The following is a 27,356-nucleotide window of genomic DNA, read 5'->3' as shown; positions in this document are numbered from 1 at the left end:
ATTTTATATAAGAAAAAAATAAAAAATAAAAAAAAAAAAAACCCAACCAAACACAATTTTTTTTATAACAAAGCACGAACACAAATTTTTATTGAATAATGCACCTTAATTAAGGACCCAACCGGTTCTAATGATTCCTTTTGATGTAGTGCGCTCCCATAGCCAGTTTTCTTGCTTAATGCTGGTGCACAAAAATAAAAATTGAAAAATATTTGACTCCCCAAGTATGAGATGAAACAGCCTCAGTGTGGATGTAAATGGATGGTTAAAATATGAATTCGATATGTATTTGTATATGTATCTGTTTAAGAGCATTCAAATTTGATTTTTTCGGATTCGAATTCGTATGGCTGTTAAATAATTAAATTTGAATTCAGATATGCCAATTTTAAGCTAGATACTACCCAATTCGATTAAATATTTGATGATACTATCCGTATTTGATTAAAGTTTCATTTTAGGAATACATCATGTCTTCATTAATATTCATTAATAGTGACTAATTACATTAAACTATCAATACATCATTACATTAATTAGGCCCAACAATCAAGAATGAGCTTAAAACCCATTTGGATTTGAATATTTTTATCAATTGGACTACTTTCAATTCGGATTGGATATTATCCAAAATCCGATGAACTAAATAAATTCGAATTCTGTTATAAATTTAGAAATTTGAATTTGGACAACGTGTTTAATAATTAGATTCAAAATTAGATATTACCATATCCGAGCTGAATTCGACTCATTTGCATCCCTATCCTCAGCTAAATATTGATGTTTCAGTTATTGGTGTTGGCTATAGACCTCCAATGTGTCTAGTTAGGAGTTAAGTTGATATCCTATTTTAGGCTCTGAAGAAGATCTTCAGCCGTGGTATCTCTTTATCTAACTAATCCTTTTTCAATTTCTTTTTTCATTTTGGTTTGAGGTTTTCTCCTGCCAAATTCATACCTCTTTAAATTTGTATAACATCATTGTTCATGGGTTTCAACAGTCGTTCCAATTCAAATTTGCTACCATTAGAGCTTGATCAATATAGGCTTTTAAAGGCCAGGTTCCTGTCCTCAAACAATAACTCCCAAAATATCTAAGTGTATGCTCAAAGGTATCAAAATTCACCGTATTATGACATTTGATTGGTTTATCTTTCTGGTGGATCGTAGCCTCAATCTCAAAATAGTCTTTTTTTAGGCTGGGCCTTTTTTTGCTTTAAGCCACATGCCTCTTAAAACAATGCACAAAATTATACCCTACATGGTTAGTATGTCACACCAGAATGTGTAGACGGACGATCAAATAAACATGTAATCTCTCCTATGCTCTTTGACAAATGAAACAAATTTTATTTCAATTTCAAACAAGATGCTAATGGGGGATTTTTGAAGCATCACATCGCCTAAATCCTCCACCCTACCTATCAAGTATCAAAGCAAGGTGAAAAAAGCAATCTAAAGGGAAAACAAATTAATTCTAAGAAACTACTGGTTGAATTATGATGCTGTCTAGTTCCTGAGTCAATACCAGCTGCATCATCATCGCTGAGGGCATGGAGGCGAGTCCTCTTGCTCGGCCTTGACATTTCTTTGCCATCTTCTTCTTCTTCTTCATCATCACCATCATCATCATCATCATCATCTTCTTCTTCTTCTTCTTCTTCTACCTCATCACCATCATCATCATCTTCTTCTTCATCATCATCTTCTTCATCTTCTTCTTCTTCATCATCTTCTTCATCTTCTTCTTCTTCATCATCTTCTTCTTCATCTTCTTCTTCTTCTTCCTGGGTTGATCCATACTGGTACCAACTGAAGAAATCTGCTACCACTGGGGCTAGATCAGTTGGCTTTCGAAGGCCAGGTTCCCTGTCCTCAAACAATAACTCCCAAAATATCAAGTCATCAACGTGGAGTTTCCTGACTCTAATCACAATGGAATCTTTACCTTGTAAAGGAATCCCAAACCAGTCAAAGCCTTTGAAATGGTGAATGCAGATTGTATCTCGTCTACTTGTACGCTCAAAGGTATTGAAATTCACCGTATTATGACACTTGATTACTTTTTCTTTCTGGTGGATCGAAGCTTCAATGTCAAGATAGCCTTTTTTTAGGCTGACCCATTTTTTTGTTTTAAGCCTCGTACCTCTTAAAACAATGCACAAAATTATACTCTTGCTACTAGCACACAAGTCATATTGCTTTTCCTGCCAAAGATCCTCTTTCAAACTCGTTCCCTACAAAACAAAATAGAGAGAGAGAGAGAATTAAGGGGGGTAGGAAAAGAAACACAAATCAAATAAATGGGAGTATCCCGCCCAATATAAAATAGTTCCCCATTATTTAGAATAATTAAATTGATAAGTAAAGATGACAAGACGTATATAATTACCTACCTGCCCATATACATTCCTCTTTCTTTCTGTCATGTTAGGACAATTAATGACCTGAAGATGTTCCAAGGATTCTATACCCTCAAGGCCTTGAATCTCCTCCAGCTTTTTACAATCCCGAAGCATTAACACCTTCAAATATTTCAGCCTTGACATGTTGCATATTCGTTTCAATGAACTGCAATCAAGACAATGGAGTTCGACTACACTTGATGAAACCTCTGGGAGCTCTTCCAACAGCGTGCAATCTTCAAGCATTAATATCCTCAACTTATTCAAGTGTATCAGATCTCTTGGTAAAGATTTCATATTGCAAGACATTACCAACACCTCTAAATTTGAGAGCATTGAAAAATCATTAGGCAATTCCGAAAGATTGGTGCCCCGCAGATTAAGGGTATGCAAACATCTCATTCTCCCCATTGATCTTGGTAGCTTCAATAGTGAACGCCAACCGAAAGTACTTAAGACCTCAAGATTCTCCAGAAGTCCAACATTGTCAGGAACTTCTTGAATTCCTTCATCATCTTGATGCTTATACATATAATTACACAAATAGAGCTCAACCAAATTCTTTAGATCAACATTGAAGTTGGGCAATTTGTTGAGTGAAATGCAATTACTGAGGTCAAGTTTCTTCAGAGAGCTCAGCTTACACAAATTGTTAGGAAGCTCTCTTATTCCTGTTTCTGACAAGTCAAGCTTGGCTAGAGATTTTAGATTACCAATGGAATTAGGCAACTCCATGATTTGGTGACACCCTGCAAGATTTAGACTTTTGAGCTGACTCAATTGCCCAATGGATTCATGTAAAATTTTCAACTCCTCACACCCTAGGAGATCCAATTGCTCCAAATGAGGAAACCATGAAAAGTTTGGACACTCGGACAGATCCCAACAATGGCTAAGATTGAGAACTTTCAACTTTTGGAACCGTTGTCATGCAAAAAGAAAACGTATACCTTATTAGTAAAACAAAATAATCAATCAAATAAGGAAAAAGAGAAGTCCAAGTCCAATGTTTCACCTTAGTTTCATCTCGCGGTTCAGTATTAAAGGCTTGTATGATCCTGCTTCCCCATAGTTTGAGATGAACTAGACCCTTGTGATAAAAAGTGTTAGGTATAATTTCCCACGGACATTCTTCCCAACTGAACCATCGCAACGTCCCAGGAAGGCTTAAAAAGTTTCCATTGACACTTTCCGAAGCAATATGGAGAAATTTCAGATTTGGCATCATCTCAAAGTGATGTTGATGTAAATAAACATCTGACAAGTCATCAGGAAGGACCATGCTTTTTACCATGTTAGTTCCCTACAATAGAAAATTTGTCCAAGTAAATAGAAATTAATGGATACAAGAAAATAAATAAATAGATAAATAATTGGCGGTTAGAAGGATGCACAAGGAAGGATCAAGCCTTTTAACATGTTAATTCCCTATAATAGATGAATAATCTAAGAAAATAGAAATTGGTGGATACTCGTGGAGTCGAACCAAAACAACATATAGATGTGAAGTTAAAATATAACATCCAATTTGAAATTTAAAATATAATATTATTCATGGCATAAGCATAAACAAAAAAGTAAATGCTTCAGTATTACCTTGTTATTTTCTAATACTTGCAAGATATCACTGCGAGACCATAGTCTACTGCGCTTACTTGGATCTGTGTGATTTTCTCCTAGGACAATGCCTCTTCCCATATCACGAACTTGATCATGCATCTTCAAACATTCACCAACTCCATCTTCATCTTCAAATCTGATGAGAGATCTTTTAGTTAATATGCGTATTGCACACCTTGGATAATATCCACATGCTTCCCATACAGAAATTACTACTTCTTTTTCCCATCCAATAAAAAAACATGCAGCATCACGAAAAATTTCTTGATAATCCTCTTCTAGCTTATCATAGCTTATCCTCAACTTTTGCTGGACTTCTTTTGGAGGAATTTCTTTCAAACGTTGTAATGTACTTTCCCACTCTTCTATGCTTGTCGTGTTTGATAGCAAAGACCCAAGCACCGCCAGAGTAAGAGGTAATCCTCCTGAATAGCTTGCTATGTCAATTGAAGGTTGCATATAATTGTCTGGGGGTAGCTTTTTTTAAAGGCATGCAAACTAAAGAGTTGAAGAGATTGGTCATGATCTAACCCTTCAGGCCTGTATATTTTATTTTCATTTACTTCAGCCTTATTCAAAATATCCTCATCTCTGGTTGTTATTATAACCCTGCTTCCTTGACCAAGCCATTTGGTTTGACCTACCAAAGAATCCACTTGTTCTGCGCTATCTACATCATCAAGAACTATAAGAACTTTTTTCTTATGGAGTCTTTGTTCTATCAATGTTTTTCCTCTATGATGATTAGGTATGTCAATGTCTCTTTTGAGGATGTCTTTAAGAAGCCGTTTCTGCAAAGACACTAGGCCTGTGCTTTGAGTTGTATGTTCTCTAACATCTGAGATAAAGCTATCCCTTTCAAAGTTTGAAATAATGTGGTTGTACACATTCTTGGCAATAGTTGTCTTTCCAATACCACCAATACCCGAAATTCCCACAAACTGAACATTGTCAGAATTAAGATCTAACAAAGACAATAGTTTTTTTCTGTGAGATTTTATTCCTATCAAGTATTTTGATTCAGCCAAGTGGGTTTTGCTGCTCAATTCACCCATAACCCTTTCGACAACCGATTCAATTAGCTCTGCTTGATCCCTGCAAATTTCATATACAAAAAACAAAAACACAATAACAATAAGTAGCAACTATTAAATTTATACTTTTTTAGGCAAAAGAAATTTAATGTTTCCAATGGTTTGGAAAGCAATAAAAAAAAAAAATGCAGCACAACCTCAGTTACTAAGTGATGCAATCATAAGAAGAAAATTGAAAACTCCACATTCAATCAAACAAATCTCGGGCTTGAAACATTATATGGACGATTTGAATGATAAGTTGAAGATGGGTTTAATTCTTGAAAAGTCATGAACCGTTTTAATTCTCCAAAGGAAGCCTCTAATATATGGTCAGTAACGGATACTGCACCAGAATTTTTTTGGACGAATGATCAAATAAACATGTAAAACGTCAAGTTTAAGACGTGATAAAATTTAGAAGACTTACGTAGTATCTTCAACAACTTCTCCTTTCAAACCTCCTACCTCTTTCAAAGCATCCCTCCAGCCTTTTACGATATCTGTCTTGAAATTATTTTCATGATCCTCAAATGCTTTTGCAAAGCTTCCTTCCTTCTGATTCCGAACATTTGATGGATCAACATTAAAGAAAATAGGCAAGACCAATTGACCAATGGATTTCTGGCATATAACAATCTCAGCAAGCTCCATCAAGCACCATTTGCTGTCTGCATAATGTTCAGAGAAGACAGGGATAGAGATTTTGGACCCTTGGATTGCTGCAAGTAGCGTTTTGCCAATGGATTCTCCAGTCCATAAACTTTCACTGTCGATAAAGACATTGACTCCACTATCTTTTAGAACTTTGTGAAGAAAACTAATGAAGTTATTGCGAACATCATCACCTCTAAAATTGAGGAAAACTTCATAGGTTGAAGATCCAGATGTGGTGGAAGAAAAAGAAGAAGATGAAGCCATGAAGTATTTTGTTGGTTCACAAACAAGATGTTAACACCACAGAGCTCTCCGGGGATGAACTCACAAGATCACCTTACATACAAGGGAGGTGCAACGACTGACTTTCAGGCTTGAAATTTTCAAATCAGATGTGACCTCAATTCTTTGACCTGCTTTATATATAATACACAGCGGATGGGATATCTGGTCACCAATTCTTGTTTGTTTTGCCTTGTGGAGTAATCATACATCTTGTTTTTAATACCAAATTCAGATTTTCACAATTCCTTTGGGACTCAGATGCTGTAAGTCTTGAAGACTTTGTAATTTCCTAATGTTAATGACGTGTTTAAAATAATTAATTTGGGTATGCTCGATTAGAAGTTAATTTATTCGCATTTCCCATAACCCAATTGAATTTTAAAAGCATTCATTAAGAATCAGGCGTAATGATCATATATTAATTTATATGAAGACCGCGTAATCGGATATGGTTTTCGATGAAAAATAAAAAAGTTCTCACATGGACTCATTAAAAGCCCTATTTTTATATTTTTACGCTTTGCGTTTGCACTGCACATTAATTGTAGAGGTTTCATTCGCTGATATGCCATTCAAATTGCCTTTTGGTTTTTTCCTTAACGACAATACAAGCCGTGGTTACTACCAAGGAACGAAGTTTCGGAAAAATTCGCCGGTTCGCCAGCCAGCGAACCTAGCGAACCGGCGAAGTTTCGCCGAAACTTCGGCGAAAAATTATAATTTTCGCTGGCGCGGATATGGGAGCTGCACGCCTGCACAATTGAAAATAAAAAAAAACAAAAAAAAACAATCACATGTGACCTGACATAGTGACATCACATTGCTTGGGAGAATGGGAAAGTGGGAATCGTGGGATAATATAAAAATCAAAACTGAGGAGAATGGGAAAGTGGGAATCGTGGGATAATATAAAAATCAAAACTGAGTGGGAATTTGGGAATTGGGATAATAAATTATAAAACTCAAAACTGCCCAAATCACTTTAGGTTTCGAGAACCGTGAACTTCATCTTTGCAGATGCAGTCATGGAGGTGAAGCGATGGAGTGGAGCGGTGTTCGTTGCAGATGGAGGTTTCAGACGATTAGTTGCTGATGGAGGTAGATCGTTTTTAGGCTTCTCTTCTTCCCTGAAATTCTATGTTCCTTCTCCGACGACGACAACACCTGGAGCTTACAAGAAGAAATAAGAACAAACGAGTAACGAGTTCGAAAGCGAGGAGAAAAATCACAAACCATCGCCAACACTGTCAATTCCTTGTTCGATTCTCTTGTTTTTTTTTGCATTTCTTCCCTTCAAATGTAGGGATTTCATTCAAGATTGGGTTTTTAAGGTTAGGGTTTGAGATTTTGGGAATTTTTAGGGTTTATTTCTTCTGTTAATGGGGCTGGATTCTCTGGTTTTCCATTAGAAAATGACGAACACCGCAACCAGGGAGAAGCAGAGGGACCGAATGTTCGAGAAATCGGCCGGATCTCGCCAATTCGGCGAGAAAAGCCGAGATATCGCCGAGAAATCGGCGATATCCGGCCAATCTCGTTTCGCCCCACACTTTCGGTTCGCTGAGTACCGACATCAGCGAATTTCGGCGATATTTCGCCGAAATTCGCCGAAATTACCTTCCATGGTTACTACGGTGCCTACAATAATAGATAGATTAATATAATGTTTACGTCCTCACATGTATTTCGATTACTAATCCCATTTGTGGATGGATTATCAAATTACTTAATTCCTATTAACTGATACTCCATCAGGTTGTCTCAATACCCAAAATGCCATTGATTAAGGGTAAAGTTGTTTTGTAAGCCTTTATCCAAAAACTCTTAAATCATGAGAAAAAAATAAAAATAAAATTAAATTCTTGCCTTCTTTCTTGGGAAGCCCTGCTTAGGAATAGGGTTAGATTTTCTTTGTTGTTATAATCTTTATTGAGAAATCCTGCTCAAAACTAGGTTTAGATTTTCCTTCTTTTGAGATTTTTCGTTCACCAAGCAAAGGTTTGAAGGAGCACCTGATCTAGGATTGGGCCACCTTTCAATGAGGCCACAAGAGATAAAAATGGTTTGTAGGGAAGCAAGGGAAGCATAGCTGCCTATAGCACAACATCCCTCCCCCCCCTCTTACCGAAAACAGAAAAACCCACCTGGGCCAAGGTTTTTAAGTATCCCACAATACGGTATGATATTGACCAATATATATCCATATTGGTTGTAATCGATACAATAGATATCGATACATCTTTCTATTGGATTGCACTATAATATACTAGCCAGTACAACACAAGATGATGCTTCTCTTATAATCATTTGACCGATACGATATTCGATACTGATACTTTTAACCTTGACCTTGGTTATACATCCAGCTTCATCTATGCCCATTTCAAGGATTTTCATCTCAAAAAATCCAATCTCGGAGAACCTACTTGTCGTTTAGTCACTAAGTTTGCTGACAAATTTGCCAATACATTTGTTCCTAAACCAATGCACTATTTTCCATGTGATAATCTTTAAGTAAGACTATAGGGCTTTCCATTGTCTACCATGGAATTCTTTGGATTTGTATTGAGATCACTGTTGCCACTAAATCACAGTCAATCTAAACTTTGTTCATCATGATATTACCATATATTTACTAAAAAAATATATTCCTTTCCTAGAATACTTGCAATTTTTATGAAATAATAATAGTATAATTTATTTTGTAATTAAACATAATTATTTAAGCAAAATCTAGTTTCAAATGTGATCAGAAAATTTCACAAAGCGAGTGATCTGCTTTGGCATATTGTCTAAATCAGAGACAAAATATAGCTTTCAAGCATCAATGAATTCAAATATTTGAGTTTGAACTACAACTTGTTTACAATCAAACTCTACAACTTGTTGGTATTTTAACTATAACTCAAAACTCTTCTTGATCGGATGGAGATAAGATCAATCAAGAATAGAGTTAGTTATGGTGGATTTGAATTTGAAGAGACTTATCATTTACATAAATAAGTAGATAAATAATTGGCCATTAGAAGGATGCATTGGAAGGATCATGCCTTTTAACATGTTAATTCCCTATAATAGATGAATAATCCAAGAAAATAGAAATTGGTGGATATTAGTGGAGTCGAATCAAAACAACATCTAGATGTGAAACTAAAATATAACATCCAATTTGAAATTTAAAATATAATATTATTCATGGCATGAGCATAAACAAAAAAAAAAAGGCAAATGCTTCAGTATTACCTTGTTATTTTCTAATACTTGCAAGATATCACTGTGAGACCATAGTCTACTGCGATTACTTGGATCTGTGCGATTTTCTCCTAGGACAATGCCTCTTCCAATATCACAAACATGATCATGCATCTTCAGACATTCATCTACTCCATCTTCATCTTCAAATCTGATGAGAGATCTTTTAGTTAATATGCGTATTGCACACCTTGGATGATATCCACATGCTTCCCATACATAAATTACTACTTCTTTTTCCCATTCAATAAAAAAACATGCAGCATCATGAAAAATTTCTTGATAATCCTCTTCTAGCTTATCATAGCTTATCTTCAATTTTTGTTGGACTTCTTTTGGAGGAATTTCTTTCAAATGTTGTAATGTACTTTCCCACTCTTCTATGCTTGTCGTGTTTGATTGCAAAGACCCAAGCACAGCCAGAGTAAGAGGTAATCCTCCTGAATAGCTTGCTATGTCAATTGAAGGTTGCATATAATTGGCTTTTTCTCCAAAGGTTAAACCACCCCAGTAGAAGTGATATAGTTTTTCCCAACTTAAAAAATAGTTTAATTTCAATGGTACTTACAGCTACAATATTAGATAGATTAATATAATGTCTACATCCTTCCCATGCATTTTGAAACAATATCATACACTAATCCTGTGAGGGGGCTAATCTGTCCGTTTATGCGTGGGTTATTTGGCTCATTTCATCCGGATTGCCTCGGTTCATTTCACATTGAATCGGCACCAGTCTCTTAGGTTGGATTGGAATATAAATTTCAAATATTGTGTCAATTCTCAGCTGTTGACAACCAAGTCCCTGAAATCCAATGTGTACATCAGGAGAGACTAAACCAGGAGCAGCCCCCCTCATGAGGATCATGCCTGTGTGGCTGTTGTACTGTTATTGGGATTCCTCTGTCCTCTCTCCTTGATATTTTAAAATAAATAATTCTTCTATTTAGGTTTGATTTTTTGGATCATTTCAATTTGAATGTTACAAAACTATGCTTACTGAGCAATATTCAATTCAAACGGTTTGAGATGTCGATCCAATTAAAACAAGGTTTGAAACTTCATTTGAATTCCCCCCCCCCCCCCCCCATTCCTTTTTCTTTTGCTGTCTCACTTTCAACTGGATTGATGAAGAAGCATGCTAGACATCTTTAAATAGTCAAAAATCACTCCCAAGAAATAATATATTTATTTTAATTAAATTGTGTGTTTTTGAATATTAAATTATACGTTAGATAAATTATATTAGAGAAAACAAAAAGCATGCTATTGAAAAAAATTAGCATAGGCAAAAAATTGAGTGATTGTAGATGTGTGTGTATTTTTAATATGACCATTTGCCTTGAAATGATTAAACAAAATATCAAGCTGAAATGTCTATTATAGATTCTCAGCGGTTAGTTTAAGATTATAACTGCATCCATCAGTTTTGCCTCCTATGTTCGGGAAATTAACATAGGCAAAATATTGAGTTATTGAACTTAACAGAGCTTAGGCTTTACTGTTTGGATTGAGAATAGGGTGTGATCTTTAACAGAAGATAATCCAACAGTTGCAGGGTTCTTAAGTTGATCGAGCTGCTTCTTTTCATGGCGAAGCAGATATTTAATGTACACAAAGTTCTTGTAATCCATGGATTTTGCATTTTGGCAAAGCTCACTCGAGACGGTCAATTCGATGCAACGGCAGTCTTGATGATCCTTAAATTCTTTTGCAAAACTTCATTCATTCTGTTTCCAAACATTTGATTTGTCAACTTTAAAGAATATAGGCAAAACCAATTGACCAATGGAATTTCGGCATTTAACAATCTTAGCAAGCTCCATCAAGCACCATTTGCTATCCGCATAAGGTTCAAAGAAAACAAAGATCAATAATTTGTACCTGCAATAGCTTTCCGCCAATGGATTCTCTAGTCTATAAACTTTTACTATCGAAAGAAAACATTGATTCAGGTGTTTTTTAGAGTTTTGTGAAGTAAACTAATGAGTGTATTGCGAGTATCTTCACCCCTAAAACTAAGAACACTTCATAGGTTGAAAATCCAGTTGTGGTGGAAGAAGAACAGAAAACCATTGAGTATTTTGTTGATTCGAAAACAATAAGTTGACAATAAGGATGAACGAACTCACTATATATATCACCTTTACATAGAAGGGAGGTGGAACGACCAGGTCATATATAATATTATAAAAATTATATATATTTTTTTTTCCTAGTAATAACCTGTTTTATATAATTTAGGGTAAACTCGATTACGTTTGTGTTAAAAAGAGTCATGGCCAAGTCAGATGAATAAAAAGATTTCAATCTTGCTTATTCATTAACAAACCGTCCGTGGTTTCACATGGAACGGGCTAATAAGTCTTTTCCATAGGCAGCTAAACGCAGATATCTGGTGCATCTTAGAAGTGAAAAGTATTAGGGCTGTTGTTCAAAAACTTTTACAGTAAGATAACAACACATTATGATCGAAATACTCATGAAGTGCAGTTTTTAAGAAATTCGATTTTTCATCAATGAAACAAATTCTATTTCAAAGATCTTAATTGGGGGGGGGGGGGGGGGTTTGAAGCATCACTGGATCCTCCACCCCACTAGCTATCAAGTATCAATTATCAATTATCGATACAACGTGAAAAAAGCAACGTAAATGGAAGACAAAAATTTTAAGAAAGTAGTGGGTGAATTATGATGCTGTCTGGGTCCCGAGTCAACACCAGCTGCCTCATCATCATCCCTGTCAAGAAGAAACGCTTGTCTCTCCATTGCCATCGACACCTCATCTGCTTCTTCTTCTTCTTCCTGAGTAACAGCCGTGGTTTTCTGGTTATTTCTCGGCCTTTGACATCTCTTCCTCTGCCCCCACCAAAGGTTCATAAACAGAGTCCCAAATGAAAAAATATGCTACTCTTCGGGCTGGATCAATAGGCTTTTGAAGGCCAGGTTCCCCGTCCTCCTCAACCAATAACTCGCAAAATATCACTTTAAAATTGAAGCTGATACGGGAGTTAATCACAATGGAATCTTTACCTTGCAAAGGAATCTCAAACCAGTCAAAGCCTTTGAAATGGTGAAGCCAGGTTGTATCTCTTCCTCTAGTATACTCAACGCCCTTAAAACGCAGCCTATGCGAACACTCGATTGCTTTATCTTTCTGGTGGATCATAGCGTTAATAATAAAACAGCCTTCTGTTAGGTCACCCTCTTTAAGCCTAGTGTAATCCTCATTGCGTCTGAAAACAATGCACAAAATTATACCTTACTAATACTACTAGCAGTACACAAGCAATAATGCTTTTTCTGCCCACGACTCTCCTCTTCAAAACGTAGTGTTCCCTTGAGAGAGAGAGAGATAACGGGAGTATCCCGCCCAATAACTATAATAGTCAGTTCCCCATTAATTAAAATAATTAATTTTTTTTTTTTTTTTGGTAAACGAAAAAGAGGGGATGCAGTAGCGGTGATCTAGCGCCCCCCGCTACGCAATGTTCGGACTTTTTATCGAGTGCGACCTATGCAAGCATTGGCCCCGTCAACGGAGCCCCACCGGAGGCCTAGTATAGTCCACAGAAGCCGGTAGCACTCATGCCCAGGCCAAAGAGCACACAACTGTCCAATGCAAGAAACCAGAGGGGATTCGAACCTGGGACATGAGGTTTACCAAACCACTTGGGAGTGAGCTTGGGACCACTAGACCACCACCCCCGGTGGTATTAAAATAATTAAATTGACACGTAAAAAAAAGATGACGAGACTTTTATAATTACCTACCTGCCCATATACATTCCTCTTTCCATCCGTCATGTTAGGACAGTTATGGCAGACCTCAAAACGTTCCAAGGATTCTGCACCCTCAAGGCCTTGAATCTCCTTCAACTTTTCACAATGATAAATTTGTAACTCCTTCAAATTTTTCAGCCTTGACATGTCGAATATTCGTTCCAATGAATTGCAACTGTGACACTGAAGTTCAATTAAACTTGAGGAAATTTCTGGGAGCTCTTCCAACAGCTGGTAATATTTAAGCCATAATATCCTCAACTTCTTCAAGTGGATCAGATCCCTTGGGAAAGATTTCAAATTCCACCTCATTTTCAACAACTCTAAATTTGAGAGCATTGAAAAATCATCATGCAATTCTGAAATATTGGTGTAATCCAAATTAAGGGTATGCAAACACCTCATTCTCCTCATCGATTTTGGTAGCTTCACTAGTTTAGTCCAACATGAAGCATCTAATACCTTAAGATTCTCCAGAAGTCCGACACCTGTCAGAATTTCTTCGGTTCCTCCTCGAAGTCTAAAAATAGCACTACACAAATTGAGCTCAACCAAATTTTTTAGATCACCAGTGGAATCAGGCAACTTCTTGAGTGCATAACAACGAAAGAGATTGAGGTTTGAAAGCTTAGCTTACACAAATTGTCTGGAAGCTCTTCTATTTTTGTTTCTGACAAGTCAAGCTTGACTAGAGACTTCAGATTACCAATGGAATGTGGAAGCTCTTTTATTCTTGTTTTTGACAAGTTAAGGTTGACTAAAGACTTCAAATTACCAATCGAATGTGGAAGCTCTTCTATTCTTGTTTCCGATAAGTTAAGCTTGACTAGAGACTTCAAATTACCTATGGAATTAGGCAACTCCATGATATGGAAACACCGTTCAACATTAAGACTTTTGAGCTGACTCAATTGCGCAATGGATTCATCCAAAATTTTCAATTTCTCACAATTTGTGAGATCCAATTGCTCCAAATAAGGAAACCATGAAAAGTTTGGAGACTCAGATAGATTATGACAAGAAGGAAGATTGAGAACTTTCAACTTTTGGAACTGCTGTCATGCAAAAAGAAAACATATACCTTATTATTAATAAAACATAATAATCAAAAAAGGAAAAAGGAAAAAGTCCAATGTTTCACCTTATTTTCATCTCGAGGTTCAGTATTCCAAGCTTGTCTAATTAAGCTTCAAAATAGCCCGAGATGAACTAGACCCTTGTGATAAAAAGTGGTAGGTATAACTTCCCAGAGACATGCTTCCCAACTGAACCATCGCAACATCCTAGGAAGGCTTAAAAAGTTTCCATTGACACTTTCCCAAGCAATATGGAGAAATTTCAGATTTGGCATCATCTTAAAGTGATGTTGATGTAAATAAACATCTGAGAAGCCATTAGGAAAGACCATGCCCTTTACCATGTTAGTTCCCTACAATAGAAAATTCGTCCAAGTAAATAGAAATTGGTGGATACCAGCAAATAAATAAATATATAATTGGCCTTTTAAAGGATGCATAAGGACGGATCATGCCTTTTAACCTGTTAATTCCCTATAATAGATAAATAATCCAGGAAAATAGAAACCGGTGGATACTAGTGGAGCCGAACCGAAACAATATCCGGATGTGGATTTTAAAATATGGTGTTACTCATGGCATGGGCATAAACAATAACAACAACAACAACAACAACAACAACAACAAAAATAGGGGGGAAAAAAAGAAAAAAATAATAATAAGAAGAAGAAGCGACTGCTTCAGTATTACCTTGTTACTTTCTAATACTTGCAAGATATCATCATGAGACCACAATCTACTACGCTTGCTTGGGTCTTTGTGATTTTCTCCCAGAACAATCCCTCTTCCCATATCTCGGAGTTGATCATGCATCTTCAAGATCACATATGCACCTTCGATGTTAAAACCTCCTACTTCAAATTCAATGAGAGATCGTTTAACTAATATGAGTAATGCACACCTTGGATGATATCCACATGCTTCCCATAGGGAAATTACTTCTTCTTTTCCCCATCCAATAAAAAAGCATGCAAAATCAAGAAAAATTTATTGATAATCCTCTTCTAGCGTATCATAGCTTATCCTCAACCTTTGCTGGACTTCTTTTGGAGGAATTTCTTTCAAACGTTGTAATGTACTTTCCCACTCTTCTATGCTTGTTGTGCTTGATAGCAATGACCCAAGCACCTGTAGAGTTAGAGGTAATCCTCCCAAATAGCTTGCCATGTTATTTGAAAATTGCATATAATTGTTCGGAAGTAGCTTTTCTCCAAAGGCATGCATACTAAAGAGCTAAAGAGATTGGTCATGATTTAAAACTTCAGGCCTATATATTTTAGCATTATTCAAAACATCCTCATCTCTAGTTGTTATTATAATCCTACTTCCTTGACCAAGCCAATTGGCTTGACCAACCAAAGAACCCACCTGTTCCACGTTATCAACATCATCAAGAACTATAAGAACTTTTTCTTTACGAAGTCTTTCTTCTATGATTTTTCTTCCTCTATCACAATTATTAGATATGTCAATTTCTATTTTGAATATATCTTTAAGAAGTTGTCTTTGCAAAAACACCAAGCCCATGCTTGACGTTGCACGTTCTCTAACATCTGAGATAAAGCTATACTTTTTGAAGGTTGAAATAAGGAGATTATATTTTTTCCTAGGGTTTTTTCCCATTTTATTTCTCTTCAGATTTCTCGTCACTTAATGAAAATTTACTTTTTTCAAATTCTTGAATCTTGTTTCCACTTACCAGAGTTTTCCAAAGTAGCCCCGTGAAGCAAGAGAGTTTAAGCTAGGGATTCAAAGTTAAATGAGTTGAATGAAGAAACATTCATGTGTTTGATGTTCTTAGAGCAGTTGTGGTGTTTCGCTATAGTTCTGAAGAACAGGATTTTGAGAATCACAAATGAATATTAACTTTCTTTTTTTTTTTTTCATTTTGATTTCCTATGTTTTTTGTTTAAATAAAAAAAAAAGGGGTAAATTTGTCATGAAAGTGATAATTTGTCCTTAAATTGACTTTTTCTATAGTACAGGGGAGGTAGATGCAAAGTTTCAGTGTTTTTGGACTAAAAATGACATAGACCAAACCTCAGGGGTCCAGATGAAAATTACCCAAGGTTAAAAGACTGAGTTCAACTTCAATGCTGTAAATTTAATGCACAATATTATGCTGTCTACGGTCGAGATTTTGTCTATTTCAATTTTCACCACATGTAAAATAGACGGGTCAAGATAAAAATCTCAGTCGACCGTTGACTGTAGGTGTTGCACATTCAAGTTCACTCCCAAAAAACTAGACCAATACAATTTTTCAATTGACGAATGACACGGAAAGCCTTCAATCAAGATGTAAAAACCGCATAATCATATATTATTTTATATGCAAACCACGTAATCGGATAACGTTGTCGTTGAAAAAAGAGAAAAGAACAAAAAAATAGGTGTGCTTGAGTAATTTGAACCAAATTGGCTTTTGGCTTTTTCCTTAAAGACTAGATAGCTTACAAGCCGTGGTGGCCCCATATGGAAGGGGTCTAAGGCTCTTAAGTCTTTCCCAACTTTAACAAAGTTTAGTTTCTATGGTAACTACAATAACACATAGATTAACATAATGTTTACACCCTCGCATGCATTTGAGAAAATATCCCATTTGCCCATTTGCGGATGGTTATCAAATTCTTTAATTCCTATTAACTGATGATTCATCAGGTTTTCTTATTTAATACCCAGAATACTATTAATTAAGGGTAAACTTGTCTTTTAAGCCTTTATGCAAAAACTCCTAAAATCATGAAAAAAAAATTAAAAAATTGTTACCTTTTACATTGAGAAGCCCTGCTTAGGACTAGGGTTAGATTTTTCTTTTTGTTATCATCTTTGTTGAGAAATCCTGCTCAAAATTAGGTTTAGATCTTCTTTGAAATTTTTCGTTCACCATGCAAAGGTTTGAACAAGCACCGGATCTAGGATTGGGCCACTATTCAATGAGGACACAGGAGATAGAAAGTGTTTGTAGGGAAGCGAAGGAAGCGTAGCTGCCTATGGCACATTTTTTTTTTTTTTTTTAATAACATCGAACACATATTCAAAACTCATGAGTGAAAACAAGATACAAACCTGGGCCAAGGTTTAAGTATACCATAAAATATGGTATGATTCTAACCTATATATATCCATATTGGTTGCAATTGACACACTAGATATCAACACATCTCTCTATTGGATTGTACTAGAATATACTAGCCAGTAAAAGATGTTACGTCTCTTAAAATCACTTGACCGATAATATACTCTATCTATACTTTAAAGCTTGACCTAGGCTATCTAGCTTCATCTTTGCTATAGTGACTATTTATATATTTATTTACAATCTTAATTAGTATATGATATATTTACTAACATTTTTTATAAAAAAAAAAAAAAAAAAAAAAAAAAAAAAACATCACCATATATCATCTAAATCACACTCACAAAACAACCCCCAAACCAAAACAAAAACCACAACCACACTCACAAAGATACAACATACAACACTCAATAAGCTAAAAAAACACAAAAGACTATCCTCCCACACAATTAATTAGAATAAACGCCAGGATAGATGGGATAAACAAGTACCACCATAGATCGAGATGAGGTAATCTGGTAGTGATATTATTTTTCCTATAGTATATGATATATATTACTAATATTCTAATTAGGAATATTGCTGTGGCAAAACCACATGAAGCTTTGGACAAATTTGAGGTGAAACACAGCAATTAAGCAGCATTACTTATCTAGGAATAATATGCATACCAATTAAGCTGAGATTAATTCGATTGTTTGTACTTTATAAGATTAGAGGAGGTATGGAAGTTTGTTATCCAAGTTAGGCTGCTTAATAAGGTTTGATTTGTTTAGCTATATATTTTGAGTCATCAGGTACCCACCCATATATGCATACTGTGTCTTAGTTTATATATTTTGGTTCTGAGTGTGTTGTCTTGATCCATGAAGTCTCTTATTACAATGAGATTGCTTTGTCAATTGTTTGTATTGCTAAAGCAGAGGTGCTCACGCAGCCTGAGAGCATTGTTTTCCCATACATTTGATATCTTAAAAACTGCACTTCATGAATAGATATTTCAATCAAATATGTGTTGTTATCTTACTGTTAAAAGTTTTTGACCAATAGGCTTATACTTTTCACTTCTAATGCAACAACTATATATCTATGGCATTATACCCAAAAGTAGTAATATTACACTAGATATATTTTTGAAAATCCAGGCGTGAGGACCACTTTAACATAAAACACCTCAAGCGACAATAATTCATTCTCATATTAACCGGTATGGGTATAATTCTTATTAGTCAGAAATCAAACTCTTCCAAAAGTATTGGTAAGGTGGCAATTCAACTATAATCTTCTCATAGAAAAATTAAAAAAAAAATGGACTATACCTTTATGTTACAGGAACTTTGCTGATGCTTGAATAGTTGGAGTCATTGGCCTGTAAGGGAAGTCATGACCTGATTTTGACGTACTACCACTGGCTAGCTCACTAATCCAGGTGAGCCATTCAGGTTTGGGTTACAACTTCTTAGATTTTGATAGCATTCTTTCATTTCCTTTACTTTGAAAGAAGAAAAAAAGTATTTAATTGTCTCATTCATGTAGTAACCCTTAAAACTCTGTAGTTGGACTTGAAATCTATCTAATTTTAGAGAAAAAGACAAAAGGTTGCCATTTTCTGTTTACTTCTCCTGTGTGCTGTCCGGCAATTTGGCATTGTTAATGAGCCATGACTCAAACGCCCCTAATTTGAATTGCAAATGAAACCACTGCAATTAAACTGCAATGCAAATGCAAATGCAAATGCAAAGCAAAAAATATAAAAATGGGCCGGAGTTCAATGAGGTTATGTGAGAACCATATATGAAGTGGGTTATGGAAAATGCGAATAAAATAACTCTTAATCGACCTTATTCAAATTAATTATTTAAATAATAAGTCATTAAAATTATAAAATTACTCAGTGTTCAAGACTTGCAGCATTACAAAAAAAAAGAAGTGTGATTACTCTCCTAGGCAAACAAACAAGATTTGATCACCAGATATTCCAAGCGCTGATTTGACAAGATTTGATCCTTGTCAAGAAGAACCACTTGTCTCTTCATTGCCATCGACATCTCATCTGCTTCTGCTTCGGCTTCCGCTTCTTCTTCTTCCTGGTCGTCAAGAATTATCAGCGCCTTGCAGTCTTTCTGCGACTGAAAAACACTCCCATTATTAGCACCCATGGTAATTTGGTAAAGAGAAGAAACTGTGATGGTTCATCATCGAAGTTATTTCTCGGCCTTGACATCTCTTCCTCTGGCCCCATCACAGCTTCAGAAACAGAGTTACCAAATTCTATACATCTCCGGAAATCCCTTGTTTTATTACCTCTCTTCATCGCCATCTTCATCATCTTTGGCACGGAGGAGACGAGGCCTCTTGCTCGGCCCTGACATCTCTTCAGAAACAGAGTTGTTATCGAATTCCAAACATTTCAGGAAATCTGCTACTGTTCGGGCTGGATCAATAGGCGGCTTTTGAAGCCCAGCTGCTGCTTCCTCCTCCTCCTCCTCCTCCTCCTCCTCCTCAACCAATAACTCCCAAAATATCACCTCAACATCAAAGAATGTCGTATTCACGTCTTTAATCACAATGGAATCTTTACCTTGCAAAGGAATCCCAAACCAGTCAAAGCATTCGAAATGGAGAAAGCAGATCATATCTCTTCCTCTACTAGTACGCTCAACGCCTGTAAAATCCAGCGTATTCAAACACTCGATTGCTTTATCTTTCTGGTGGATCTCAGCTTCAATCGACAAAATGCCTTTACGTTGTTCACCCTCGTCAAGCCACATGCCATGCTTATAGAGGCTATAACCTTTAGTTTGGTGACCCTGATCCTCACAACCTCTAAAAGCAATGCCCAAAATTATACTCTTACTACTACTACTAGTAGCACACAAACGATAATGCTTTTTCTGCGAAAGACTCTCCTCTTCAAAACGCAGCGTTCCCTACAAAACAAAAAAGAGAGAGAGAGAGAGAGAGAGAGAGAGATAATGGGGAGTATCCCGCCACCAGTATCTATAATTGTCAATTCCCCATTAATTAAAATAATTAAAATTGATACCTAAAGATTACGAGACTTAGATAATTACCTACCGGCTCATATACATTCATCTTTTTTGTCATGTTAGGACAGTACATGACCCGAAAAAGTTCCAAGGATTCGGCAACACCCTCAAGGCCTTTAATCTCCTTCAACTCTTCACAAGACATAAACTCTAACACCTTCAAATTATTCAGCCTTGATATGTCGAATGTTAGTTCTAATGAATTGCAACTGTGGCAACGAAGTTCAACTAAACTTGAAACAACCTCTGGGAGCTCTTCCAATAGCTTGCAATCTACAAGCTTTAACTTCCTCAGCTTCTTCAACTGGATCAGATCTCTCGGGAAAGATTTCAAATTATAAGATATTTTCAACACCTCTAAATTTGAGAGCATTGAAAAATCATCAGGCAATTCTGAAATATTGGTTCCAACCAAATCAAGGGTACGCAAACACTTCATTCTCCCCATTGATCTTGGTAGCTTCGCTAGTCTACCCCGACGTGAAGCATCTAATACCTCAAGATTCTCCAAAAGTCCAACACCCTCAGGAAGTTCTTCAAGTTCTTCAATTTCTTCAACGTCTGAATATGTATCATAACACAAATCGAGTTTAACCAAATTTTTTAGATCACCAATGAAATTAGGCAACTTCTTGAGTGAAAAACAATCCCAGAGCGAGAGGTTCTTCAGAAAGCTCAGGTTACACAAACTGTCTGGAAGCTCTTTTATTCTTGTTTTTGACAAGTCAAGCTCGACTAGAGACTTCAAATTACCAATGGAATGTGGAACCTCTTTTAATTCTGTTGCAAACAAGTTAAGCTCGACTAGAGACTTCAAATTACCAATAGACTTAGGCAACTCCATGAATTGGTCACACTCTTCAAGACTAAGACTTTTGAGCTTACTCAATTGCCCAATGGATTCATCCAAAATTTTCAAATTTTTACACTTTGAGAGATCCAATTGCTCCAAATGAGGAAACCATGAAAAGTTTGGAGACTCAGATAGATTCTCACACCCACTAAGATCAAGAACTTTCAACTTTTGGAACTGCCATCATGCAAAAAGAAAACATATACCTTATCATTAATAAAATATAATAATCAATCAAAAAAGAAAAGGAAAAAGTCCAATATATATTTCACCTTATTTTCATCTTGAGGTTCGGTATTCCAGGCTTGTCTAATATTGCTTCCATATAGGTTGAGATGAACTAGACCCTTGTGAATAAAAGTGGTAGGTATAACTTCCCAGGGACAATCTCTCCATTGGAACCACCTTAATGTCCTAGGAAGGCTTAAAGAGTTTTCAACGACACTTCCTAATTCAATGTCAAGAAATTTCAGATGTGGCATCATGTTGAAGCGTTGTTGGTGTAGAGAAACATCTGAGAAGTCAAATTTAGAGAGGACCAGTCCTCTTACCTTGCTAGTTCTCTGCAATAGAAAAAATGTCAAGTAAATAGAAGTTGGAGGAAACCAATGAATAAGTAAATAATTGGCATTTAAAAAGATGCATGAGGAGGGATCATGACTTTTAACATTTTTTTTTTTTTGATGAAAAAATAATCTAGATGTTAATTCCCTACAATAAATAAATAATCCAAGAAAATAGAAATTGGTGGATACTAGTGGAGTCGAATCAAAACAACGTCCAGGTGTAGAATTTAAAATATAGTATTACTATTACTCATGGCATGAACAAAAACAAAAAGAAATGTTTTAGTATTACCTCGTTACTTTCTAATACTTGCAAGATATCATCACAAGACCACAACCTACTACGCTCACTTGGATCGGTGCGATTTTCTCCTAGGACAATTCCTCTTCCCATGTCTCGAACTTGATCATGCATCTTCAGCAAACATTCACCGTAAGAATCTTCAAATTTAATGAGAGATCGTTTACTTAATATGCGTATTGCAGACCTTGGATAATATCCACATGCTTCCCATATGGAAATTACTACCTTTTTTTCACATCCAATAAAAAAGAATGCAGCATCAAGAAAAATTTCTTTTTGATCATGCTCTTCTAGATTATCATAGCTTATTCTTAACCTTTGTTGGACTTTCTCTGGAGGAATTTCTTTCAAACGTTGTAATGTACTTTCCCACTCTTCTATATCTGCATTTGATAGAGAAGACCCAAGCACCTCTAGAGTTAGAGGTAATCCTCCTGAATAGCTTGCCATGTCATTTGAAAGTTGCATATAATTGTTCGTAGGTAGCTTTTCTCCAAAGGCATGCAAGCTGAAGAGCTCAAGAGATTGGTTATGATTTAAAACTTTAGGCCTATATATTTTAGCGTTATTCAAAATATCTTCATTTCTGGTTGTTATGATAACCCTGCTTCCTTGCCCAAACCAATTGGTTTGACCAACCAAATAATCCACTTGTTCCGCGTTATGTACATCATCAAGAACTATAAGAACTTTCTCTTCACAACGTCTTTCTTCTATCAATGTTTTCCCTCTATGATAATCAGGTATCTCAATGTCATTTCTTTTGAAGATGTCTTGAAGAAGTTGCCTCTGCAAAGACACCAAGCCCATGCTTGATGTTGCATGTTCTTTAACATCTGAGATAAAGCTATGCTTTTTGAAGGTTGAAATAAGGTGGTTGTACACATTCTTGGCAATAGTTGTCTTTCCAATACCACCAATACCCGATATTCCCACAAACTGAACATCATTAGAATTAAGATCTAACAAAGATAGCAGTTCATTTACTGGAGAATCTATTCCTGTCAGGTACTTAGATTCAGCCAAGTGGGTTTTGCTGCTCAATACATCCATAACCCTTTCCACAACCGATTCAATTAGCTCTCCTTGGTCCCTGCAATTTTTATGTTAAAAAAAAATAAATTTGACAACAATTAAATTTATACTTTTTTGGCAAAAGAAATTTAAAGCTTCCAATGGCTTTGAAAGCAATTAAAAATAAAAAAATAAAGCACAACCTCAGTTACTAAGTGATGCAATCATAGGAAGAAAATTGAAAACTCTACACTCAATCAACCAAATCTTGGGCTTGAAACAATATATAGACGATTTGAATGATAAGTTGAAGATGGTTTTAATTCTTGAAAAATCATGAACCAATTTACATCCCAAGGGAACTTCTAATATATTGTCAATAATAGATATCACACCAAAATAATTGTAGACAGATGATCAAACAAACATGTAAACTGTCAAGTTTAAGACATAATAAAGTTTAGAAGACTTACGTGGTATCATTGACAACTTTTCCTGTCAAACCTCCTACCTCTTTCAAAGCATCCCTCCAGCCTTTTATGATATCGGGCTTGAAATTCTTCTCATGATCCTCAAATGCTTTTGCAAAGCTTCCTTCCTTCTGACTCCGAACATTTGATGGATCAACGTAAAAAAAAATAGGCAAGACCAATTGACCAATGGATTTCTGGCATCTAACAATCTCAGCAAGCTCCATCAAGCACCATTTGCTATCTGCATAACGTTCGAAAAGACAGGGGATCGATATTTTAGACCCTTTGATTGCTACAGGTAGCTTTTCTCCAATGGATTCTCCGATCCATAAACTTTTACTATCAAGGAACACATTGACTCCGCTCTGTTTCAGATTTTTGTAAAGATGACTAATGAATGAATTGCGTGTATCTTCTCCTCTAAAACTGAGGAACACTTCATAGGTTGAAAAGCTAGTTATGATGGAAGAAGAAGAAATGGAAGCCATGAAGTATCTTGATGGTTCAGACTTCAGAGACTAAGGAATTAACACGAATAGAGCTATCAAAAAAAGGATGAATTACTCTATTATACATACCATACCAAGGGAAGTGCAAGTGCAACGACTGACTTTCGAATTTAAAATATTCAATCAGGTGTGAAGACCACGAAATCAGATAAGCTTCCGGTTGAAAAAGAAAAATACAAAAAACATTGTCGTCAGTTCACACATGGGATGATGGGACTCATTAAAGTTCCAAGTTCCAACAACAAAAAGACACCGTTGTGATGGTGGGCACTCATTAATGTCCCATTTTTATATCTTTATGCTTTTAATTAATCTAATCGTAGAAGTTCCATTTGCCATTTAAAACCAGCAGGAAATTGAAAGTGCCAAATTGCCATTAAACAGCTAACAAGCCGTGGGGGTCTCACATGAAAGGGGTGGTCAAGTCTTTCTCAACTTAAAAGAGAGTTTAATTTTTATGGAAACTAGCTACAGTATTAATACATAGAGAGATTAATACAATATTTACATATCCTCTCATCATGCATTCATTATGTTTGGGAAAATGTCATGTATATATATTAATCCCATTTGCGGATGATGGGTTATTAAGTAAATTACTTGACTCCTATTAACTTAACTGGTGATTCATCAGGTGATCATGTCTGTCTTAATACCCAAAATACCATTAATTAATTAATTATGGATAAACTTGTATAATTAATTATATATTAATAGATATCTCATCTTCTAAAGGAGAGAAATATTAATGTATCCTTGTTTGACTTAAATATCCTTATTACTCCTCCCATTCATTTTCTGCTCCATTTTCACTATACATAAATCTATTAGAAGAATCGTTTTCTGGAAGTTAATGCTTGATAGAATAATAATTTTCATTAAATATTTCAATGAGAGCCACTCAATTTTCACAAAAACAGTAAAAAGCCACTAATTATCTCCATGGAATGATCCCACAATTCAGTATAAGGAATCGAATTCCAAGATCAACTTGGCTATCGCATTATTAGAAGACTTTGACTCATAATTATTTTATCTGCCCCCTTTAACTGCGTCTTTGAACTCCAGATGCAAGAAAATTGAGATCAGAAGATGAAAAAAACCAAAACAACTATCCCATAGCCTTAAGAGGATACGCTTGACATATATTAGTCAAGCGTTCAATTGCTGGACACTTGATCAAGAATTCAAGTAAAAATAGCCCCCGAAAGAAAAGAAAGGAAAAAAAAAATTAACACTTCGTACATTTGAATATTCGTAGATCAAATTAAAATCAGAGCTTTGTTTATAAAGGATGTATCGCTTCAATACAAGATTTGCCATAAAAAATACAGTCAGTAGTAACTAAGAAAAATTATTCATCTCTCTAAATGGAAATTAATTTGAATTCTACCTCAGCTTGAAAAGAAGATGTCATGAGTTAAGTCATTACAAATCATACCTATGTACCTTAGTTCTTTACTCACCTGGACTGAAATTAGACAGAGTCCATGTGGCATTTGCTTGACACCATATATTGTTGTTCCATTGGCCTAAAATGAAGGTGTTGTCATTGTTGGCAACTTAAGTGGGTTTTGATATGGTACAGCAACACACAAAAAGGTTCCGAGAGAAAGAATCCAATTCAAATAAAGAAAACTCAAGAATCCCGTTTTTGAGGGTCTCTGTCCAGTTTTGATCAACCTTTTCATCGGATGGTCATCCAGTGTCCGATTGAGCTGATTTTTGGAGGAGAGCTTCAAGACTTCTTGATCTTCAAATCCAACGGTGGGATTGTTCATTGGAGATCTCTAAGTTAGTCCGATTGGTACGTCAAAACACTCCTTGTTTAAGTCAGATAGGAACTCTGAGTTTGACTCAAACTCTGAGTCCAGTTTTGATCAACCTCTTCATCGGATGGTCATCCAGTGTCCGATTGAGCCGATTTTTGGAGGAGAGCTTCACGACTTCTTGATCTTCAAATCCAACGGTGGGATTGTTCATTGGAGATCTAAAAGTTAGTCCGATTTGTACGTTAAAACACTCTTTGTTTAAGTCAGATAGGAACTCTGAGTTTGATTCAAACTCTGAGTTAAATTAATCTATAAAAGGAGAGCAAACTCCAGCAAAAGGGAGGACGTTTTGAGGAGCTTGGGAATAGCGTGGAGGTCGAACCAGAAGACGTTGGTTGGTTATGGAGATCTGAAGCATGGGAATAAGAAATCTTTTGTTTTGCTGAACAAGAAAGAAAGTGAAAGAGAAGAAAAGAGAAGCAGCAGAAGAAAAGAAGGGAACATGGTTGTATGGCTTTTTTAAAGAGAGAAAACTGAAAAATATTGAAAAGAGAAAAAAAAAGAGTTGGAGAAAAAGAGAAACAAGTATTGTTACCATGCATCTTACACAAGTTGAGGTAACCCGTATTCACAAGTGATTGTCTATTATTTTCGAGGTTATGTTTAGTGATGAAGAATCTATCTCATGAATGTAATTTTGGGAACTTGAATTATTGGTTTACATTGTGACCTAGCAAGTTGGAGCTTGTCTAGGGGTTGGGGTTGGTGCCCTTGTCTGAATTGCATTTTAGACTATAGGGAGGGATTGGTGTTCTGGGTGTTGTAGTGATCAAAATAATGTGACCTAGCAAGTTGGAGCTTGTCTAAGGGGTTGGGGTTGGTGCCCTTGTCTGAATTGCATTTTAGACTATACAGGGGATTGGTGTTCCTGGACTGTTGTGCGTCAAAATAATGTGACCTAGCAAGTTGGACCTTGTCTAGGGGTTGGGGTTGGTGCCCTTTCTGTCGAATTGCATTTTAGACTATAACGGGGATTGGTGTTCCTGGACTTGTTGTAGCAGTCAAAATATCTAAGAGTATATTGAGTAATATACGAAACCCTATGTTGGGTATTATTCCGTGGATGTAGGCAATTTGGCTGAACCACGTAAACTCTGGTGCATTGCGTTTTTGTTTATTTTTCTTTGTTGCACATATTGGAGTGCTTTGATTGTAAAGTGGTGGTACATTGTCTGGTAGACCCAGCCACATTGTGGTGAATTTTTGAAGACACTGATTCACCCCCCCCTCAGTGTCAATCTGGGAATAACAAAATTCATTAACGAAAGAGGAGAAAAGAGGAAGTAATCAAAAAACACAAAGCCAAAGGGGTTTACATCCTCCGGCACTTGTTCAAGAAGCCGCTTTAAACAAGCGGCACACGATAGAACATCAACCGTTGATTATTTTAAACATTCAGTCTCTCTTTAAACCTTTCTAATATATTCGCTTCATCAAACAAACTGAATAATAAAAAGGTTCATTCCATTTCATTGTTTTAGACTAAAAATCCCCGCTTACACTTCTTTGCCTTTATTTCATTATTT

At 35.9% G+C, this 27,356-nt stretch overlaps 2 protein-coding genes and 1 pseudogene across 3 annotated transcripts in view; all 3 read right to left on the bottom strand.

Annotated features, from left to right (window-relative positions):
- The window catches only part of LOC149005865 (TMV resistance protein N-like), a 56,957-nt gene that overhangs the window by 17,520 nt on the left and 12,081 nt on the right, over positions 1–27,356 (bottom strand). The window lies entirely within an intron of this gene.
- On the bottom strand, positions 1,287–6,132 carry LOC149005867 (TMV resistance protein N-like; annotated as a pseudogene). The gene is made up of 5 exons (XR_016169970.1): positions 5,528–6,132; positions 4,001–5,119; positions 3,422–3,707; positions 2,396–3,330; positions 1,287–2,236 (listed from the first exon to the last, which is right to left on the bottom strand). The product of XR_016169970.1 is annotated as a TMV resistance protein N-like (transcript).
- LOC149005866 (TMV resistance protein N-like) lies at positions 21,804–23,734 on the bottom strand. Its single transcript, XM_089136058.1, has 2 exons — positions 23,490–23,734; positions 21,804–23,095 (listed from the first exon to the last, which is right to left on the bottom strand). The coding sequence occupies exons 1-2, from the start codon at positions 23,711–23,713 to the stop codon at positions 21,949–21,951; spliced, it is 1,371 nt and encodes a 456-aa protein (XP_088992184.1). The 5' UTR covers positions 23,714–23,734; the 3' UTR covers positions 21,804–21,948.

This window comes from Hakea prostrata, chromosome 9 (genome assembly GCF_041222555.1).
Source record: "Hakea prostrata isolate BN-2017 chromosome 9, UWA_Hpros_2, whole genome shotgun sequence".
Taxonomy (NCBI): Eukaryota; Viridiplantae; Streptophyta; class Magnoliopsida; order Proteales; family Proteaceae; genus Hakea; species Hakea prostrata.
Note: the sequence above shows the minus strand (reverse complement) of the source record. Positions and strands in the feature narration are given on the sequence as shown.